Source organism: Echiichthys vipera (genome assembly GCF_963691815.1).
Source record: "Echiichthys vipera genome assembly, chromosome: 8".
NCBI classification, from domain to species: domain Eukaryota; kingdom Metazoa; phylum Chordata; class Actinopteri; order Perciformes; family Trachinidae; genus Echiichthys; species Echiichthys vipera.
The window spans coordinates 30,322,750-30,341,244 of NC_139833.1; the positions used below are offsets into that span (position 1 = coordinate 30,322,750).

Consider the following 18,495-nt stretch of genomic DNA (forward strand, 5'->3'; position numbering starts at 1 on the left):
TTGTCGTGTCTCTGCTCATGATCAGGGTTGGATTGCCTTTATTCCTAACTTTCTCTCTGATGGGGTGTCCTTTATATGTCTTTATAGATAGATGTGTGAAGTGTCACCTTGACTGGAAGTTTTCCCAAAGAAATGCATCTGCCTGTATTCTGACATGATCAAAGAGCAACCTAGTGTATATCGAACATATCACCTTCTTTTACTGTTTCATTCACTACAAAGACAACTGTCTGGTGTTGTAAAAATCAGGAGTGTTGAGTTGTGCTGCTTTAGCTTCATAACTTTTAAATGTAATTGTGTGTTTCTACTGATTGATGAGAAGTGGCTTAGGCTGCTGTTTATCTATTTTGACAGCACAGAAGTAGCACTGATCTGGAATCAGTTTGCTCTTTGAAGTCACTATGAATGAGTTGCTTGAGGGACCCTATTGCAATGACTCCAGATCAGGCCTCTCTATGTTCAGGAGCTCAATAAATATGGTCCCTGCTTTTTCAATTAAACGAATGTGAGCCTCTGGTCTGTGTAAACACACAGGTCTGCTCCACCAGATGCAGTTATTGGCAAGCTGCTTCCATAATGTCCTGCAAGGACACAAAGGTCAAACCTGAGGGCTGCTGCTGTATGAAAAATAGATGTGACATTTATTTGTCCAATAAAATCTAATTTATCTGACACATGTTTGTGTTTTGTTTTGAATGTGAGGCACAAGCTTGTGAATGAACTAAAAAAAAGTTGTTGTTTCACACTGTATACTCTTGTGCTCATGTGTAAGGACTCATGTGCCCCTGGAAACTATTGGTAAGAGGTGACTGTGTATACAGGTGCTCATTGTGTGGCAGGCAGGTCTCCACAGAGTGGTTGGAATTATGATGACTACTTACCAGGTCTTTCTATATACTGCTGCTCAAAAGGGAACATGGAGAGTTCATCCAAGCGTCACTTAAGCGTCACACCTCTTTCACAGTTGCTATGACCTTCTAGACTGCAGGGCAATATAAATGAACAGTAGTTGGATCGCTTGGAGGAAAGACTTGTTCTAAAAGTCTCACACAATGGATAGTATTAAAAAAAGATTCTAAGACATGCAATCATTTAGACAACCCCCTTTAATATATGTCAAATATTCCTTAAATCTCTGAATGAAATGCCTTCAGTGTCCCTTAATCTGAAAGCATAAGGGACAGGCTTTGTAGAGAAATGAAGCCATTAAGCTCTCCATTCTTTTATGTAAGAACTAAGTTTACTGATCTCATGAAATGTTTAAGGATGCAGCTTGGGTAAAATAAAGGGGTTCAGTCAAGGCTTGTGTTAGTAAAAGAATCCACAGATCGTTACTGTTTTACCAACAGACTGAGTCAAACAAGAGGTGCCTCCGTGGTTGGAGTCAGAGGGGGAGTAATCAGAGAAACAGAGTGGATGGAGTAAGGGGCAGAGCAATGCGAGTGCCTGGACTGATAGAAAAAGACAGAGGGCTGGGAAACATACATACAGTCTGGAGCTACCGTTGGCTGATTCTTCCTGCTGGAACTCCTCTCTTGAATAAGTGTTGGAATATATAGAGAAACTTTGATTGCAGGAGTTGAGGAGAAATAGTTGATTTTGATAAGAGGTAAGTAGTTTTTGATTCATTTTTCTGATGAGTTGCTGGGGAATGGCAGGCTCTACATGCATACTTTAAATATCTTTTTTTTAAGAGAATAACTAGTCATTTTTCTTAAACTTAAAAAAAAACATGGCAAAGAAAATCAGATCACCATCTACAATTTGTATTCTGTATTTACTTATTGTTGTGCAACATCCCAGTTTCCATCACCTGCAGCATGAAAAGTCATCAAAAGCAGGTGATGTGTAAAACAGAGACATGTCCCATAAAACACAGCTGGTACATGCTGTGTTTGTGGTCCACAGTAAACACACATGCAGCCTTAGCTTTAATTCACGAGGACATGTGAGAGGGATTGCTCTGTGACGGAATCCCATTGCAATCACACACACAATCTGTGAAATCACTGTAATCATTCACATTTAAAGGGAAATGTAAAGGATTATTACAGTAACCTGTTGCCATGCTTCCTTTGCTTGTTCCAAATGGTGTACATACATATATACTAAATCACCTGTCAACACATGACAGTGATGGACAGACAGGGCACTGTGCTACAGTATGGGGGTCCAGGGCACTAAATATATAGTACATTTGTAATACTGATGGATAATTATTGAAAAAAATCAGACTGGTGGAATCAAACAGATGTGGGGTTAAAGGTCAACAGCTCTGTGGGATGTAACACAGATATGTGACCCCTGCAGTTCTCAGGTCAGCTGCTACCACATGCATGTCTGTGTGGGACTGTTCATCTGCCTGGACTGTGAACAGACTGAGCACTGAGTCAGTGTCATCACTCTGAGCAGAGCTGACAGAGGCGTTCAGAACTCCATTAAGAAATCCTGAAATTCTAACATCTTACTTGTTGCCTTAGAACTGTTTTCTGTATGACCAGTAAAACATCATTCAGTTTTCTGAATGTGTATTTGATATTTCCACACTAACACAGACAGGTTTCAGACAGCAGTGGAGCCTGCCTATGACCGGTCCTGAATGGCTCTCCTGGGGACTGGATAGGGAAACGGTCTGAGGGACTTTACCACTTCTCTTAAATCACTTAAACCACCTATGCAGCAAAACACCCGAGAGCTCATTCATAGAGTTTTGTTCACTTCATAGTACAGCAGATGGGAAAACTTGACTCAGATACTGAATGTAGCCCACATTCAACGGAACCCAAAAGTGAATGCGGGCATAAATTGATTTGAATAAATATGTTACAATCAGACTGTGAGACTGAAATGGTCTATTTCCTTTTGCACTACAGTATCTATGCAATGCTGTGTGCATTACATCTATACACACTAAAAAGTGAAATGTGAAGCTGAGGAGGTCAAATATGCGGGAGGTGAAAGTTCTCTCTATTTTCATCCCTCATCATTAACTTAAATGTAACTCTTCACTGGTCACCTTACTGACACAGAGTCCCTAAATTTGTTTCCTGCATCACAGAGGTTACGTCTTCAGTCCTGTTTGGTTGTTTGTCTGTTAGTTAGAGGCATATTTCAATAAATAATCAACAGATTTCAGGAAATTTGCCGTAGACTATGGGAGTAAGTCTTTAGTATGAATAGTGTCACCATGTGGCCATTTGTAATGCCCATTACATTCCAACATCACAAACCCCACGGGCAACGCGTATGAAATCTAAAGAACAGTGTTAAACTTCATTATGGAATTCTGTGTTTTTAGGATCCTAATAGTGAGTAGTGTTTTTGTCAAAACACAGTCCAACATTATGACTGGATACTAACTTACTGTACATTTTGAATGAAATACAGTGTGCATAATTATGTTCTTTTCAAGATTCATATTACTCTTAAAAAATAAATGCTGCTTTAGCTCTCTTTTTCTATGCACCATCTGCCAATTGACTAGTGTCATTGTGTATATTTTGATGCAGATAACAGATAACACAAAAAAGTAAGTACATAAATAATGGTTTTGAAATTAGACGATAAAAATGAACAGACACATTTTCTTGTTTTTGGCAATTTTCCTTATTGCTTCTCTCTTTCTCTGTCCCTGCTGTTCCATGCACGGGGTTTTCTCTGCTTGCATTGCATTGTGGAAGTGTTTCTATGAGTGCTTATGCTTTCCTCTCTCTCTAAACGCTGCAGTTGTCACATCTTGTCAGAATGAGGTTCCTCTTCCTCTTCTGCCTGTTGTGCTGTAACGCAGTTCGACTGGACAGACGGCCTCCCAGACCCATCACGACAAGAGGACGAATTGAGACTGCTGTCCAAACCAAACCTGTGGGTAAGTGATCAGTTGGTGACGAAAATGTATGTTTTGCAAACTGTGTTTTTGTCTATTTCATCTAAGAAACAAAGTCGAACAATTTTCTAGAATCGAGTTTAGATTTTGACCAAACTGAGCTGTTAGTTTGCAGTATTTGTTTCCCTGGTCCCACCCCTCCATGTCTTTGATCACAGATAAATCTTGCAAAGCAGCCCCGCTGGATTTCGTCTTTGTCATCGACAGCTCCCGAAGCATCCGCCCCAACGACTACGAGAAGGTCAAGACCTTCATCATTAACCTGCTCCAGTTCCTTGAGGTTGGCTCTGATGCCACTCGGGTCGGTCTGCTACAGTACGGCAGCGTGGTCCAGCCCGAATTCTCCCTCAACACCTACGCCACCAAGGCTGAGGTGGAGCAGGCAGTGAGGAACATGGAGCACCTTGCCACAGGAACAATGACCGGTCTGGCCATTCAGTACACCATGGAGACATCCTTCACTGTGGAAGATGGAGCACGGCCAGCAGACCTGCTCATCCCACGAATCGCTATGGTTGTGACTGATGGGCGGCCTCAAGACACAGTGGAGGAGATTGCTGCTCAGGCGAGGCAGGCCGGCATCCAGATCTTTGCTATCGGAGTGGGCAGGGTGGATATGAACACTCTTAAGGCCATAGGGAGTGAGCCACACACTGAGCATGTGCACCTGGTGGCCAACTTTAGCCAGATAGAAACCCTCATCTCTGTGTTCCAGTCCAAACTGTGTGGAGGTGATGAATCCCATCTACTTTCACCCAATGTCCTGCATCATTTACGCATACATGTGTGTGTGTTCACATACATTTGTTCCAGTATCTGTGTTAGTGTATGTTCTTGTATGTGTTAGGTTCAGAGATGTGTGAGGTGGTGGATCATCAGTGCCAGCACATCTGTGTGAGCAGCCCTGCCTCATACAGGTGCAAGTGCAGGAAGGGCTTCACCCTCAACCCTGATGGCAAGACATGCACAGGTGAAGGAACTCCTTTTCTCTCATATTCTGTCCTCTTTAAAATTGTATACAGTCTTTTTCTTCTTTTTTAAAAGAAATGCACAGTTTTCATCCCTCGAGGCTGCTTACTGTGCAATCACATTCCCATTTGTTCACAAAGCAGCTTTACTTATTCATGACAACATGACAAAGGGGATGACTAAAGGCCAGACAGGTTGTTTCCCCACTTTAAATTAATCCTATATGGCACAGGAGAAGCTGCTGATCATCTGCTAGTGATTATGTGCTGCTGTGTGCCTGCCCACAGCAGCACATTGCTTAGCTTCTGTGTCAGCAGGCATGGATGAAGACACAGGTTGACCTAGACTGTAGCCTAGAGGTCCAACATGTATAAAGGCCCCAGATTATCCAGACTATTCTTAATTATTTAAATCTACTTCAGATAAATACATAAAAACCTCTAGCTTTCAGAATGGCCACACCAGGTTCATAGGTTGGTTCATAAGGTCAATTTTGTTTTCAAACAACACAACACTGAGACTGGAAAGTATGGTGGTGAAAAATGAATGAGGAAAATATGATAGTGGAGCAAAAGAAAAGAAGAATGAAAAGTGGAACGGCTGAAAGAACACCAAGATCTACTAAAGAAAACAACAAAACAGAGTGTTCTGTACTGCTGCACATGTTGTGCCTGTTTGTTTAGAAAACTTAAAGTTATTACCAGCCTGCAGATTTACTATGAAGCCTTTTTTCTGAAGCAATACTGTTAAAGGCAGTCCAACTGTGTGTGTGTATGCCAGTGTGTGTGCATGTGGCCCATGCAATATTCCTAGCATGCAAGCACACAAGCACAGCACTAAAATACTTTTTTTTGGAAAAGCATGAAGAGGGGGCCTAAAAACAAAGCCTCAAAGTGTAGCCTAGGGGCCCATGACCTTAATCCGCCCCTGCATGTCTGTACTCCTGTCTGCTTCTCCAAACTGGGGGTGTGCTAACCGTCTTCTACTGTAGGTAACACACTATCATGTGTCATGTCATGTGTCTCAAACCGCCTCAAATACTAGGTAAGTATATAAATAAACATTACCATAATCTTTTTAGATTTTTGTCCTACAACATTAACTCAAGGATACCATTGACAAAGAACCAACTGCAGAAGGCATGATAGCTCCGATCCAAATGAGAGGCAGCATTCTTCCTCCCGGTGATGTCCCTCCACCCCCTGTTGGAAAACCTTCCTTTTGCTCCTCTGGTGAATGTTAACAGAGAGTAAAGCGGCTGAGATTTCCTGAAGGCGGTGTGCTTTTGCAATCAGCAGTGTTGCTGCTGAAATGTGGATGTGTGTCGTTTGATCTTTCATATATGTAAATATGTGAAATACATTTATGCCTTTGAGAGCTGATTGAAACTTTTTGATGAATAAATTATGGCTTTCTTGTTTTGGTCCTTGTATACGAGGTATGTATGTGAATCTGAGAGGCCTTGTAAATACAGAACACATTTATGATTAATATTCTCGTAATTACTAGTTTTATTTGATTCTCTCAGTAATTCCTCCTCAATCCTGTCTGTATTGATAAATGGACTTTTTCCTGCAGAGATAGACCATTGTGCTGATGGGAAACACGGCTGTGAACAGGAGTTTATGAATACAGAGGACTCATGTGTGTGTAAATGCAGAAATGGATTCACACTCCGAGCTGATGGAAGAACGTGTCAAAGTAAGTGCAGGCTCATTCATTGTCATAAATATTCAGTGAACTGCACCTATGATATGATGTGGATATTTCAACAGAGATGTGATGGGATGAGAATAGAATTGCCTTAGAATAGATGTTATACGGTTAATACTGGCAGTTTTGATGCAGGGAGTCTTGTTACTTTTTCTTTTGTGAATAATTTAATGTGGAGACTATTGCTTCAATTTCACATGTTCATTTTAATTCATATTGAACTGTAGATATGTGAAGAAAAGCCTGACTGTAATGTAGTCTTAATCACATTTCAATTCAATTCAATTCAAATATATTTATAGTGCCAAATCATAACAAAAGTTATCTCAGGACACTTTACAGAGTAGGTATAGACCACACTCTATGACTTATTTATGATTTACAGAGACCCAACAATAGCCCCGTAGAGTACGGTGGCAACGAAAACCTTCCCTTTAACAGACAGGAACGTCAGACAGACCCAGCTCTGTGGAGGTCAGACATCTGTCTTGACAAAATCATCTTAAAAATAACAACATAGTTAAGGGCTTGTAAGCCCTAGCTGTGAGCTTTATCAACAAGGAAAGTTTTAAGTTTACTCTTAAATATGGGGACAGAGATGTGATGGGATGAGAATAGATTTGCCTTAGTACCGTATTTTTCGCTCCGGAGTATAAGTCTCACCAGCTGAAAATGCAGAATAAAGAAGGAAAAAAACATATATAAGTCGCACTAGAGTATAAATCGCATTTTTTGGGGAAATTTATTTGATAAAATCCAACACCAAGAATAGACATTTCATCTTGAAAGGCAATTTAAACTAAAACTAGAATAGAAAACAACAGGCTGAATAAGTGTACGTTATATGACGCATAAACAACAAACTGAGAATGTGCCTGGTATGTTAACGTCACATATTACGGTAAGAGTCATTCACAGAACTGTAACATATAGAACATGCTCTACGTTTACGAAACACTCTGTCACTCCTAATCACTAAATCCACTGAACTCTTCTTCCTCGGTGTCACTTCTGAACAACTCCGCCAACTCAACGGTACAGAAGTAGCAGCTAGCATCTTTTTTTTTTACAATGCACTTCTGCCATGACCCGCCCCCGCACAATTTTGATTGGTTGACGTGTGTGTGACGATTGCTGATATACGCCTAGTCTCTTACGTGACTGACATAAATAATAGCCCGAGCTATTATTTGATATTTTACGGTAATGTGTTCATAATTTCACACATAAGTCGCTCCAGAGTATAAGTCGCACCCGCGGCCAAACTATGAAAAAAACTGCGACTTATATGTTGTTGTTATATGGTTAATAATGGCAGTTTTGAGGCAGGGAGTCTTGTTACTTTTTCTATTGTGAATAATTTAATGTGGAGACTTCTGCTTCATTTTCACATGTTCATTTTAATTCATATTAAAGGAACAACATGACGCATTTGCTCTTGGGCTCCCCCTATAGTTAGGAAACGGTACTTATTTGTAGTCCAACAGCTAAGAGCCAAGAGGCCATCAGTGGTGAATCCCTCTCCCTCCATTAGCTAGTCGATTTTTTTGTATTTTTTTTGTGCACAAGTGTCGATCCGAAATCCGATGTTGCATTGTGCCAGTAAAGGTGATACTGACTCCGTCAGCATTTGACAGATGTGCCATTAAACTTATTGACAGTTGATGTCCCATCACAAGGGTATTGGAAATATATTATGATGGTTGGAAAACTACATGGTGTTGTTTTAAAATGTAGATAAGTGACTCCAATGGTCATTTGACAGGATAAATCTGTGTGAGACAAAGTAAATTCAAAATATAATCTTTCATCAGCATGTTGACAGTTTGACAGCTACAGTACCAGGAAAAGACATAATGTTAGACACAGCAGTGGTATTGCAGTAGGAGGAGAAGTATTGGATTAACTGGAGACTCATTGTCTTCAAAAATAGACCACCATGACCTGGGGAATCATGGCTGCATTTTTATTCTGAAATCTACTCAAATGAGTTCAGACTACATTTATTTAAAAGTTGCACATTCTGCTCATCTTCAGGTCCATACTTGTATTTTGGGTTTCTATTTGAACATGTCTACAAGCTTTAAAAAATGTTTTTCACATACTGTCTGTCTGAATATACCTGTATACCAGTGGCAGCTGCTGGTCTTTCAAAGAGGGGAGCTCATGTTTCCAACCTACATCATAAATGTGTTCCTTTTCAAGAAAATGATCTGTGACCTTGTCGTACCAACTAGGCGTCGTTTCCAGGGACTTGACCAGTGTCCTCTCAATGGCCAGCAGAGATAGGCTGCTTAAACTGCCTTGGCCCAGCTGGAGCTGCTGCGCCAGGCTACTGTGAAGTGTGACCGCCTGTGAGTGACCGTGACGGGGGGAGAAGCTCCGCAGCTGCTGCTGCTCGTTAGGGAAAGAAACTGCAGAATGACAGAACAGAGTCGCCAAACACAACGCTAGTTGTTTTTAACAAAGACAAAGTCTCTGGGGGTCGGTAAAGTCTACGGATCAGTTCAGAACAACAGAATGCAAAAAACTTGGAAAATGCTCCGATGGATGTTTATTCTTCAAGAACGCTGATTCGCTCATTTAGCTGTCAATCAAAAAAGGATTCCGCCCCAGACAGCTCATCCAATCATCATGCAGAAGCCGAGCGTCCGGGCCAGCCCACTGTCCCAAAGACGCTGAGCGTCCGATGGGCGGGACAAAGCCCAGCATTTATCCAATGAGCGTCTAATTTGGCTGCAGTGGAACAACCCGCTCTACGCTTCCCCATTGAAGTCAGTAGAAGCTGAGCGTCCGACTGTGTAAAGAGCTGTGGAGCTGTGGGGATGAATGAGAAGGAAGTTGCTCCGGTTACCTGTGATAAGTAGCTGATTCTGAACTAAAGATGAAAGCTTTCTAGCACTTATTTAGTCAATGAAATATACACACAGCAGTACATATTTTTTGGGTGACATTTTAGTGGAAGTTGATCTTCCCTTGCAGTCTTAGAGCAATCACCACTGAACTCTGTTTTAGCGCCTTGGATGGAGGAGGATTTGGGAGGTCTCCAGATTTGGAGAGAAACAGTTACAGCGCCACATCCAGGCCTGTTATGTGTACTACAGCGTTATTAGCCGTTTTTACTGGTTTCATGTGGACAGATATTTCCTGAGTCTTGGCCTGTGGACAGAAAACTTTTTAAGAACGACGGAGAAAAAAAAGGTTGTTTTCGATTGTGTGGATGTACCCTTAGAGAATCTTCATTTTTCATTTTTGCACCGGCACTTTAGCGGCCCTTTACCCTACCTATATATAGTATCGTTATGACATCACAACCATACAGAAGTCCTGACGGCTCATTTAAAGGCATAGTATCAGAATATTGTCTGTGTGCATTTCTCTTTGGATTGAGTGTTTTGATAATTTCACAGTATTAATACATCAATTTGACCTGTTTTATAACCAAAATACATGAAAATCTCACCTTTTACTATATAGGACCTTTAAGATTCTGATTAGTAGTTTCTGCACTAATTGAATTGTCACTTGTTGATTGTTGATTAACAATGCTTCAATCTCTTTTCTGTGTTGTTTATGTAACCCAGAGATTGATCACTGTGCTGATGGCACCCACGGGTGTGAACAAGAGTTTATGAATACAGAATACTCCTGTGTGTGTAAATGCAGAAAAGGATACACACTGAGGCCTGATGGCTTTACATGCAAGAGTAAGTGTCCATTGTGTCTTTCTACTTACAATCTGATATTTCAAATGTTGTCAGATGTTATTTCTACTTTTAGAGCAGGAAACACTGTATACAGTAATTTGTTAGTAATTGTGTCATGCTGTATATATTCATATCTATTATAAATATGTTTTGTATATAGGATTTCTACAGGATTGTCTTAACATTATTTTTTATACAAGTACATTATTGACATGTGTATAAGAGGGAACTGTCTCTTGGAAAGTGATGCTGCTTCAGATGTTCTTACAGGGCAGGGGGTTGTACGTGAGACGTTTTTATGTTTAGGTCTTGACCTCTGGTTTATTTAGCTGTCTAAAGGTGTCACTGTTTGTGCTCACTGATACAATGGAACAATATGAAGAATGTGCAACAGTAGATGTGCTCACTCAGTACATCTGATAAAACCTGTCCATGAGATTCTGATATTTCAAAGTAGCAGAACACAACAGATAACTAGGTTTTCTAAAATAAATGACTCCTTAATCCTGCCTGTCCTGATAAACGGACTGTTTCCTGCAGAGACTGATCACTGTGCCGATGGCGCCCACGAGTGTGAACAGGAGTTTATGAATACAGAAGATGCCTGTGTGTGTAAATGCAGGAAAGGCTACACACTCAGACCTGATAGGAAAACATGCAAGAGTAAGTGTGCACTGCCCCGTTCCTCTTATTGCTGAAAGAAAGAAAAATTGTCTTCAAAATGTTAGAAATCTTTCACTGTGATGTGCAATGCTGTACTTATTGATGTCCTCCAACCTGTTTTTCATTAGCGCTAGGGTTGTCTGAGTAATTTGTCCAAGAGTCCAACATGACTGCAAGCATGTTAACTGTAGAAGCAAGAAGAAACTTGATGATCAGCCCAGATGTGATATATTTACTGTAATCCCCACTGGTGATAAATACTATGAATAAGAGTATTCATTGATTCTCTCAGTAATTCCTCCTCAATCCTGTCTGTATTGATAAATGGACTTTTTCCTGCAGAGATAGACCATTGTGCTGATGGGAAACACAGCTGTGAACAGGAGTTTATGAATACAGAAGACTCATGTGTGTGTAAATGCAGAAATGGATTTACACTTCGAGCTGATGGAAGAACGTGTCAAAGTAAGTGCAGGCTCATTCATTGTCATAAATATTCAGTGAACTGCACCTATGATATGATGTGGATATTTCAACAGAGATGTGATGGGATGAGAATAGAATTGCCTCGGAATAGATGTTATACGGTTAATACTGGCAGTTTTGATGCAGGGAGTCTTGTTACTTTTTCTTTTGTGAATAATTTAATGTGGAGACTATTGCTTCAATTTCACATGTTCATTTTAATTCATATTGAACTGTAGATATGTGAAGAAAAGCCTGACTGTAATGTAGTCTTAATCACATTTCAATTCAATTCAATTCAAATATATTTATAGTGCCAAATCATAACAAAAGTTATCTCAGGACACTTTACAGAGTAGGTATAGACCACACTCTATGACTTATTTATGATTTACAGAGACCCAACAATTCCCCCGTAGAGTACAGTGGCAACGAAAACCTTCCCTTTAACAGACAGGAACGTCAGACAGACCCAGCTCTGTGGAGGTCGGACATCTGTCTTGACAAAATCATCTTAAAAATAACAACATAGTTAGGAGCTTGTAAGCCCTAGCTGTGAGCTTTATCAAAAAGGAAAGTTTTAAGTTTACTCTTAAATATGGGGACAGTGTCTGTATTCCGAATAACACTTGGGAGTTGGTTCCACAGGAGAGGAGCTTGGTAGCTGAAGGCTCTGCCTCCCATTCTACTTTTGGAAACTCTAGGAACGACGAGTAGCCCTGCATTCTCAGAGCACAGCGATCTAGTCGGGTAATACGGTACTATGAGCTCTTTAAGATACGACAGGGCCTGACCAATAAGAGCTTTATAGGTAAGGAGAAGGATTTTAAATTCTATTCTAGATTTTACAGGTAGCCAGTGCAGAGAAGCTAATACAGGAGAAATATGTTCTCTTCTATTTGTTTTAGTTAGTACACGAGCTGCAGCATTTTGGACCAACTGGAGACTCTTAACAGACTTAATCTTCAATCTTTTTGAGACACAATGTTCCTAATTTTCACAATATTACGCAGGTGAAAATATGCAGTCCTTGTTGTTAGTTTTATGTGAGAATCGAAGGACATATCCTGATCAAAAATAACACCCAGATTCCTTACTGTGGTGCTGGAGGACAACACAACATCATCCAGAGTAACAATGTCTTTAGCTATTGAGTTTCGGAGGCCTTTGGGGCCAAGTACAATGACTTCAGTTTTGTCTGAGTTTAACATCAGAAAATTACAGGTCATCCAGCTTTTTATTTCCTTAATGCACATTTGAAGTTTTTCCAACTGATCGGTTTCTTCTGGTTTGATCAACTAATATAATTGTGTATCATCAGCATAACAATGAAAATTAATGGAGTGCTTCCTTATAATATTTTCTAAGGGAAGCATATATAAGGTGAATAGAATCGGTCCAAGGACAGAACCCTGTGGGACTCCGTGACTAATTTCATGTGCATGTAGGATTTGTCGTTAACATGTACAAACTGAGATTTATCTGATAAATACGACTTAAACCAGCTCAGTGCAGTTCCTTTAATGGCAATTAGATGCTCCAGTCTCTGTAACAGCATACGATGGTCAATAGTGTCGAAGGCAGCACTAAGATCTAGTAAAACAAGTACAGAGACAAGTCCTTTGTCTGAAGCTATAAGAAGGTCGTTAGTAATTTTTTACCAGTGCTGTCTCAGTTATGATTCATTCTAAATCCTTTCTCTTTTACATTTGATGGTATAAGAAAAATACAGATATTTAAATGAAAATTTCAGAACATAATCTTTCATCAGCATGTTTTCAAATGCTGACTGTTTGTCCCCTGCTCTAGTATTAATATGTTACATCATTTTGGATGAATTTTGAACCCGTTGTGAGGTCAGTGTTAATCCAGCGCTCAGTAAAAATGATATTCCCCTTGCCCTCGGATTAAGGGGATATTCTATATTTATGTTTATTCATGTTTATTTCCTCAGATATTAGTTTGTTAATCATGTCAGCCTGCTCCTTCCTGAACTTCACAGGACTTCCAGTTAAAATAACATGCAATTAAGAATACAATACAGCCATATGCACAACTATTAAAACGGGTGATCTGAAAAACTTTCAAGAACTAAAAAATGAACATGATCTAACTAATCAGGGCTTATTTAGATAGCTGCAATTGATGGATTATTAGATTTTAGCATAAAAACAAACAAGGATAAAATTCAATCATAAAATCATAAAATTACTGGTTTGGGCATATACAGTATACAGTAATTGTTGTATATGGCTGCTTAATGGAATATAGAATACAGTCAACATTATGTGTTAAAGCCAAGTGGGAAAGGAAGCTGTGTGAGGAGATGCCAGAAGGGATATGGCACAATTTGTGGAGAGCACACCACAACTACTACACAGTCACTGAGTTGGAGAGGATTCCATTTTATCACATCTAGAATCAAAAGCAAACAGGTAAGTGCTCACCAGCCATGGGGAATTTGTGTGACAACATAGATTCAGTTCACACGCACAAAATCTTTTGGAAATGCACAAATATACAGCCCTACTGGGGGAATGTTCACTCTGTTCTCTGCAATGTGTTGGGATATGTGATTCCTAAATCTGGTGTTGTTCTGTACCCCGGTCGTTTGGATGGATCGGTGCATATAGAAGACCAATGACCAAAGACCAACTCCCAGCCACCAGAAGATCAAGATTCTTCTGGTGGCTGGGAAGAAGGCCATTCCTAAAAACATATAAGGCGAGACTTGATTTGACATAATTGTTTACAGGCTCTGTTCTTGATTATCGTTTTTTGTTTGTTTCATCTTTCCAACTCCATAATCCAGAGTGATTGTCTTGCAATGTTAACTAAAATAAATAAAAATTGTTTTAAAAAAGAAGAATACAATTATGCGTGATCACAAATTGTAATCCTTGCTTCTCTTCATCTCACAGGTGTGGATCTGTGTCAGACGGTGGACCATGGCTGTGAACACCAGTGTGTCAGCACCACTGACTCCTACAACTGCAAATGTTTTGAAGGATTTATGTTGGCTGAAGACAGGAAAAGCTGCAAAAGTATGATCTGAACTATCTGGGACATACAGCAGACCCTATCCTAAGTAAAAATACATAAAACATGTATTTGCTGTCCTTGTTTCTGACAGAGCCAGAGTGTGGCGATGGAGTCATGGATCTGGTGTTCGTAATTGATGGCTCTAAGAGTCTGGGCCCTGCTAACTTTGAACTGGTCAAGCAGTTTGTGAACGGCATTGTGGACTCTCTGGACATTTCCAGGACAGGTTCACATGTTAGCCTTCTTCAGTACTCCACCAAGGTACGCACAGAGTTCACCCTGGGCCAGTACACCACAGCGCAGTACATCAAACAAGCTGTGTCCCGGATGCAGTACATGGGGAGAGGCTCCATGACTGGCTCCGCCTTACGCCACATGTTTGAGTTCAGCTTTTCAGCTAAAGAGGGAGCCAGGCCGAACGTCCCACGTGTCAGCATTGTGTTTACTGATGGAAGATCACAGGATGATGTGTCTGAATGGGCCGAGAAAGCAAAGAACTCTGGTACACCTGTCATCTTGTCTTGCCATTCAGATGCACTACAGTTTTTAATCAAACTAAAGTCTTGCTAATAGGAGTGTCCTGTCAATATCCTGGTTTCTATTATTTTCAGGGGTCACAATATATGCTGTGGGTGTTGGAAAAGCCATTGAACAGGAGCTGAGAGAAATTGCTTCAGAGCCTGATGAGAAGCACCTTTTTTACGCTGAAGACTTTGAGAAAATGGGAGAAGTTACAAAGAAGCTCAAGTTCAGGATATGTAAAGGTACTTTGCACTACCTGAACTAGAAATTTGTCAAAAGAAGCTTCAACCCACCATACAGTGCTTAAGTAAGTCAGATTACTGATAGCTTTCTCATCTCTTCATCAGTTCATGTACGCAAACAGAAACTGATGAAGCCTCTTGGATGAGAGGTGAAACATCTTCCTAGACAAATAACCAAGTCCAGTTGCTTTTGACTGAAATTGCTTTGAGGACAACGACGACCTGGACAAATGAGAACATTCACAGGCTGATTACTGATAGCACTTTCTTCCATTAAAGTTGTGCATCACTGCCACCTGCTGCTGCTATGTTGTTCACTGATTTAAGCAACTCTACATTTTTTTAGTCAGTTATTTATATCGCATAACTTATCAGTCATTTTAGCTCTGCAGTCATCTGTCCTCCTCACAAACATTCTCAGTGACAGGAAGGGGAGCCTGTAGGGAAAGATTAGAAGCGATAGGGTGAGAAAAAGGTTAAGAGAGAGAAGGTAAAAACTGATCCAAGGAAAAGAAGATCTTCTCATCTCATGTATTCTCTCCCCACAGACAAACCATCCGATGAAAACATGTGCCAGTGTGATAACGTGATCATGTTTCAAAACCAGGTCACAGAGAAGCTGAAGAACCTGGTGCAGAATAATATCCTTTTCTGAATAACTGCCATCTCCACAGTTACGTTTACATTCAACATGTTTTTCAGTTATCAAAGGTGTCCAAATAATCCTCCAGTGCAAATGAATAACTGATAATGAACAATGGTTTAATGAGTCTATAAATAAATGTACATGAAAGTCTTAATTCTGACATGTTGTGACGGAGCAAGTGGGTTTTATCAACCTGAATTTCAACCTCCATGAAAGACAACTTCAAACATGAACAACTTCAAAGTGAAGCTCTTTCTAGCTTCCTGGGGACAGAGGTTCAACTCATGAGGTATTAGCAATGGACATTCTGAAATGACTGACTGACAAGGTGACAAAAGAGAAAACATGTACGTATACCTGTCTGTCCAGATAATCAACAAAAAACAGGGGTAAAAGGGAACACAATGTATCATACTAATTCAATTCAATACAATTTAATTCAATTCAATTCAATTTTATTTATAGTGCCAAATCATAACAAAAGTTATCTCAGGACACTTTACAGAGTAGCTAAAGACACACTCTATGACTTATTTATGATTTACATAGACCCAACAATTCCCCCGTAGAGTACGGTGGCAACGAAAACCTTCCCTTTAACAGGCAGGAACGTCAGACAGACCCAGCTCTGTGGAGGACGGACATCTGTCTGCACCGGTTGGGGAGGAAGAAAAGGAGAGAGAAAGAGAGAAAAGACACACAGATGGACAGAGAGACACAGACAGACACAAAGACAGAGACAGACACACTTCCAGTAACGATAATAATATCTATAGTAATGTGAATATGACTTATATGTTATGGCAGTTATTACAGCAGAATAGTAGAAACAAGCACTCAGGTTATAGAACATGACAATGAAAATAATTATGGTGGCAAAGATGATAAATGATGAGCAGTGGTAATAACAGCTGTGATACAGTGAGACATAGCACTGATACAAATTTTATAATTTTTAAGACTAATGATAGTATGATGAGTAATAGTAATAATAGCAGCAGGAAGCGTCATGCAGGACCACAGCAGCAGGCACCACCACGATCAGCAGAGACCTGCGAGACGACAAAGCACAAACAACTCCAGGGAAGAAGTTGAATAAGTAACATGCATTGATGAGACATGAATGATACAGACAGAGAGGAGAGAAGGTCAGATGATCATGAAAAGTATTGTCCTCCGGCAGACTAGGCCTATAGCAGCATAATTAAGGGCTAGTAAGCCCTAAACTAAACTATACTAAAGTGAATGGATAATACGAACATTAACTATAGAAAGTTTCTCTTTTTATATGACATTATGCTCGATAATTTATAAATAATTGTGAATAATATATGTGAAGATGAGCTAGCTCTGGCCAATTAATCACACCTATTAAAGGCATAGTTCAGCTTTTTTGAAGTGTGTCTGTATGAGCTACCTCTCCACAGTCAGTGTGTTACCAACAGTAGATGAAGGTTAGCACGTCACCAGTTTGGAGAACTGACACAGAAGCTGCTGTGGACGGAGGCAGCAGCTCAACTTATTTTAGACATTAAAAAAGACCCACAGAAAAAAAGCATCTATATCAGTTTAAGTGTACAGAATATTTAGAATACTTTAACAGATTTACCCCACTGTCAGACAGCTCTCCTCCAGTTTCTACAGAAGTTCTCTCTCTTTCAGCTGTTCAGTGTCCCTCTGCAGAAGTTCTTCTTCTGTAAACTCCAGCTCATAAAGGGATCTTGTCTCCACAGTGAACGACATTTTGTAATTTCTGTCATAATCACACATTTTTTATTATTTTCTTGTAATTGTTTCTTCCATAAACTGCTGAAAGTCTGAATTAAAAAAAATGATCAGTGGAGTAATACAGTGTGCAGCACAGTTGCTAGTATGCGTAGAAATATGCTGAGAAAATGCAATGCCAAAGAAAGGGCTGTCTGACATTAAGGTAAAGCAGTGAAAATAGTCTAAATGCATGTAGCGCACACTTAAAATTAAATATTTGGGGAGGCGCACCTCAACCTCTTCAGAGACCTGTGACTGGGCCTTGGCACATGCATACACACGTTTTATGTGTGTATACATGTGCTCCAATTTTAAACTTGAAAATGTCAGAATGACAGAATATCATTTTCCAAACGTGTAATAGGTTGTGTTTTTATTTGTATCTGCATCTTTCCTTTACATGCCTACTTGAAGCCATGTCAAAGAAACTGGAAACACTCGAGAATCAAGTTGTGGGCAAATGAATGGCTGAGATCCCCCACCCCCAAACCTGCAGTGCGACATTCACCTTTAATCCTGCTTGACAAGCTACACTGAAACATATGCAAATAATATGCTTTCTACTGAAGCTATTTATACACTTTTTTGTATACAACACAATGTACTTGTGTCCATAGGTTCTTTGTTATGTAATGCCAAATCAAATGAATAGCTTTGTACTGTAAAGTGACAAATAAACATCTTACACTTCACATTTCTTGGTATGTTTTTATCAAACTTTATGACCTCTGTACAGGATAAGTCATGCTACTTAACTATTGTCACAAAAAAGCTCTCCAGTCAGCAACTGCATCAGTACAGATGCATACCTTCGCTGACTACTACAAAAATAGAAGCACTCTAAACAACAAATGTACATGTGCTACCCTAAACCAC

At 39.9% G+C, this 18,495-nt stretch overlaps 1 protein-coding gene across 1 annotated transcript; it reads left to right on the forward strand.

Moving 5' to 3' along the window:
- Nucleotides 1–1,466: 1,466 nt before the first annotated feature.
- LOC310950942 (matrilin-4-like) lies at nt 1,467–18,293 on the forward strand. Its single transcript, XM_083918981.1, has 13 exons — nt 1,467–1,609; nt 3,727–3,865; nt 4,042–4,614; nt 4,731–4,853; nt 6,431–6,553; nt 10,150–10,272; nt 10,813–10,935; nt 11,278–11,400; nt 14,322–14,444; nt 14,534–14,944; nt 15,054–15,206; nt 15,755–15,847; nt 18,028–18,293. Exons 2-13 carry the CDS (start codon nt 3,745–3,747, stop codon nt 18,081–18,083), a joined length of 2,145 nt encoding a protein of 714 aa, XP_083775107.1. The 5' UTR covers nt 1,467–1,609; nt 3,727–3,744; the 3' UTR covers nt 18,084–18,293.
- The last annotated feature ends 202 nt before the right edge of the window (nt 18,294–18,495 follow it).

What these genes read in the sequence shown, in the direction of transcription:
- LOC310950942 (XM_083918981.1), top strand. Translation starts at nt 3,745, where the DNA reads ATGAGGTTCCTCTTCCTCTTCTGCCTGTTGTGCTGTAACGCAGTTCGA. An exon ending in TGATGGCAAGACATGCACAG is followed by an intron (nt 4,854 to 6,430) that starts GTGAAGGAACTC and finishes TTTTTCCTGCAG; the next exon opens with AGATAGACCATTGTGCTGAT. An exon ending in TGATGGAAGAACGTGTCAAA is followed by an intron (nt 6,554 to 10,149) that starts GTAAGTGCAGGC and finishes TATGTAACCCAG; the next exon opens with AGATTGATCACTGTGCTGAT.